The sequence below is a fragment of the Ursus maritimus genome, unplaced genomic scaffold (assembly GCF_017311325.1).
Source record: "Ursus maritimus isolate PB19 unplaced genomic scaffold, ASM1731132v1 scaffold_1005, whole genome shotgun sequence".
Taxonomy (NCBI): domain Eukaryota; kingdom Metazoa; phylum Chordata; class Mammalia; order Carnivora; family Ursidae; genus Ursus; species Ursus maritimus.
In genome coordinates, this window is record NW_024423351.1 from 1 (window position 1) to 3,019 (window position 3,019).

General features: G+C 37.4%; 1 protein-coding gene across 1 annotated transcript; it reads left to right on the plus strand.

The window, feature by feature from the left end:
• Positions 1–219: 219 nt before the first annotated feature.
• LOC103679882 (probable ATP-dependent RNA helicase DDX52) lies at positions 220–2,841 on the plus strand (the record flags this gene model as incomplete). Its single annotated transcript, XM_008709413.2, has 4 exons — positions 220–363; positions 967–1,078; positions 1,927–1,999; positions 2,507–2,841. Coding segments are annotated over 4 exons (537 nt in total), but the record flags the coding sequence as incomplete, so codon positions are not given.
• Positions 2,842–3,019: the final 178 nt, after the last annotated feature.

Consider the following 3,019-nt stretch of genomic DNA (forward strand, 5'->3'; position numbering starts at 1 on the left):
TCTGTCAAATAAATAAATAAAATCTTAAAAAAAAAAAATACGGGAAAAGTTAGACAAGTGGCGGGAATATGAATGATTACATTCATTATGATTATTTTTTACTTCTATACTGGTTGCATTATGATTATTTTGTTATTTCTATGGCTGGTTGCATTATTTCTATGGCAGGCTCTGAAAAATTTATGTACTTACTTTATACTTAATATACCTTGTTTTTAGGGCCGAGAACTTCTGGCTTCTGCTCCTACTGGATCTGGAAAGACTTTGGCTTTTAGCATTCCCATTTTGATGCACCTAAAACAGCCTGCAAATAAAGGCTTCAGAGCTCTGATTATATCACCGACACGAGAACTTGCCAACCAGGTATGACTTGTATCTTTGAAGGAGGATGTATTTGGTGTTTGCTTTAGTCATTTCTTATTTGAGGGTAGGAAAAAGGTTTCAAAAAGACTAAGGTCCATGTCTTTTGACGTGATATTCTGTACTGTATCCTACTCTGTTGTGTATCTTACTGCACATGGGCAAGTTTTTTTAGTCTTTTTATGATTTTTTTAAAAAATGATTTAAACATTAATGATATTTTTTGGTAAATGCTCTAAGATCTTTTAAGTTGAGGCTACTGGAATATATAGTCCCTCTTAACATGTATTTTTCTCACCTAGAAAAATGAAACCTCATCTCAGTTTTTGAGAAAGAAAAACTACACAGTGACCTGCTCCACGCTTCCAATGCACTTAATAGAAAACACATGCCAAGCATGAGCTAGTTTTCTAATAGCATTGTATTCCAAAACCAGGATGTAGCAGATTGCAAAATGCTGAGATTCCAGGCTAATGCACATACTGTTATGGGTTTAATTTCAGTTATTTGTGGGTTGGTAATGGGTTAATTTTAATAATGTAAGCAAGACTATACATCTTATCTAAGTATCTTAGCAGCTGAACTTTTTGTCGTTTGCCGTTTTAGATTCACAGAGAGTTAGTAAAAGTCTCAGAGGGAACAGGATTCAGGATACACATGATCCACAAAGCGGCAGTGGCAGCCAAGAAATTTGGACCTAAGTCATCTAAGAAGTTTGGTAAGGGGTTCATGCTTAAGATACAGAGCGTGCAAGATTTGCAAATTACAAATATCCTTAACTACCACCTAAGAGTTCTTAAAAGTGTAGTCATACGCTCAATCAGTTTGGTTTTTAGAGAAACTAAAAGAGATCTCTCCGCTCCCACTCGGTACTTACATAAATACATACCAGTGATTCTGGGGGGGCAGTTTTGCCCTCCACCTTACCTTCCACCCCAGGGACATTGGGCAATATCTGGAGACATTTTAAGTTGTCAAAACTGGGGTGCTACTAACCTATGGTAGGTAGAGGTAACAACATCCCATAATGCACAAGACAGTCCCCTACAACAAAATGTTATCTGGACCAAAATGGCAGTACTGCTAAGGCTGAGAAACTCTGCTTTATACTATTGATTTTTAATCTGCCATGGAAATACTCTGCAGATAAGAATGGCTTACATTCCTACCCTTATATCAGTCAGAAAATCAGCTTTTACCTGTTTTTCATTTTGAGCTTCTGAGTAAATTTCATTTAAGGAAAGGATTTTTCCCGAAAAACAAAATATTTGAAAGTAACACGGTTGGATTATAGCATTCTTGCCTCTTAGAAGTTGAGAAGGCAGATCACACATAATAAAAGGAGAGTAAGCATATAGTAGTTTGTGCTATGATGGATTAAAAATGCATATATTAGCTTACTAATAAGAAAGAACTTCTGTGGGGTTGGTGTAGTAAGATAGCAAGTATAACTTGCCCCTCCTCCCCCCTCTTCAGGTTCTTTGCTGAAATTCAAGAGGCTTAATTCCCTAGTTAAGGAGAGATGAATCTTGCTTTTGCAATTTGTACTATTTGTTTTCCCTATAGATATTCTTGTGACTACTCCCAATCGACTAATCTATCTATTAAAGCAAGATCCTCCAGGAATAGATTTAACAAGGTACAGATAATATTTTAATCTCTTCTATGTGTATTTTCACTTAGTTGATTCTGTTTGGTCCCTGGGTGCTTATATTATGGCCCGTTGGAGCTTGCTATCTGCCAGCTCTCAGTCAGTGTTGGTGCTGAGAATAATGGTTTTCATTAAACTCATAGGAAAGTAACTGTCTGATCTGAAAGAAAGTTACAGATTCTGATAAGCAGTTAGTACAGAATTCCCCGAGATGTTTTCACTTCTTTCAGCAATGGTGATGGAGTTTATAAGGCTTATGCAAAGCTCTGCTGTTGCTAATGGAACCTCATCTCTTTGAGGCTAAAGGAATAGAATATTACTTTATGTTTATATTATTTTTACCTTTTCCCTGCTGATTTTTCTTTTACCTTTTTCTGGTATGTTATGTGGATCTGAGAAGTAGCATAATGGTTTGACTTCATGTGTCCCCTCAGTTTAGTGAAATGTCTTGGATCTCCTGGTTCAATACCCACAAGTTGTTTTGTTATTTCTCAGTGTTGAGTGGCTGGTAGTAGATGAATCAGACAAACTGTTTGAAGATGGCAAAACTGGGTTCAGAGACCAGCTGGCTTCCATTTTCCTGGCCTGCACGTCTCATAAGGTCAGAAGAGCTATGTTCAGTGCAACTTTTGCTTATGATGTTGAGCAGTGGTGTAAACTCAATCTGGACAATGTCATTACTGTATCCATTGGAGCAAGGTAATTGTTCTTCTACGTTATCCCACTGATTTTTTTTTTAATACAAGTCCCCTTTTTTTGGACTCGAAGAGATACGTTGTTTGGCCTTAGATTAATAACAGGGAAAGTTTTACTGAAAGACACGTATTCCTTAACGTCAAGATTGATTAAGGATTTTCCATTTTATTTTATTTATTTTTTAGAGAGGGGGAGAGAGAGAGGCGAGAGGGAGGGGCAGAGGGAGAGAGAGGGAGAGAGAGAATCGTAAGTAGGCCTCACACCCACCAAAGAGCCTGATATGGGGCTCAGTCTCACAACCCTGAGATCATG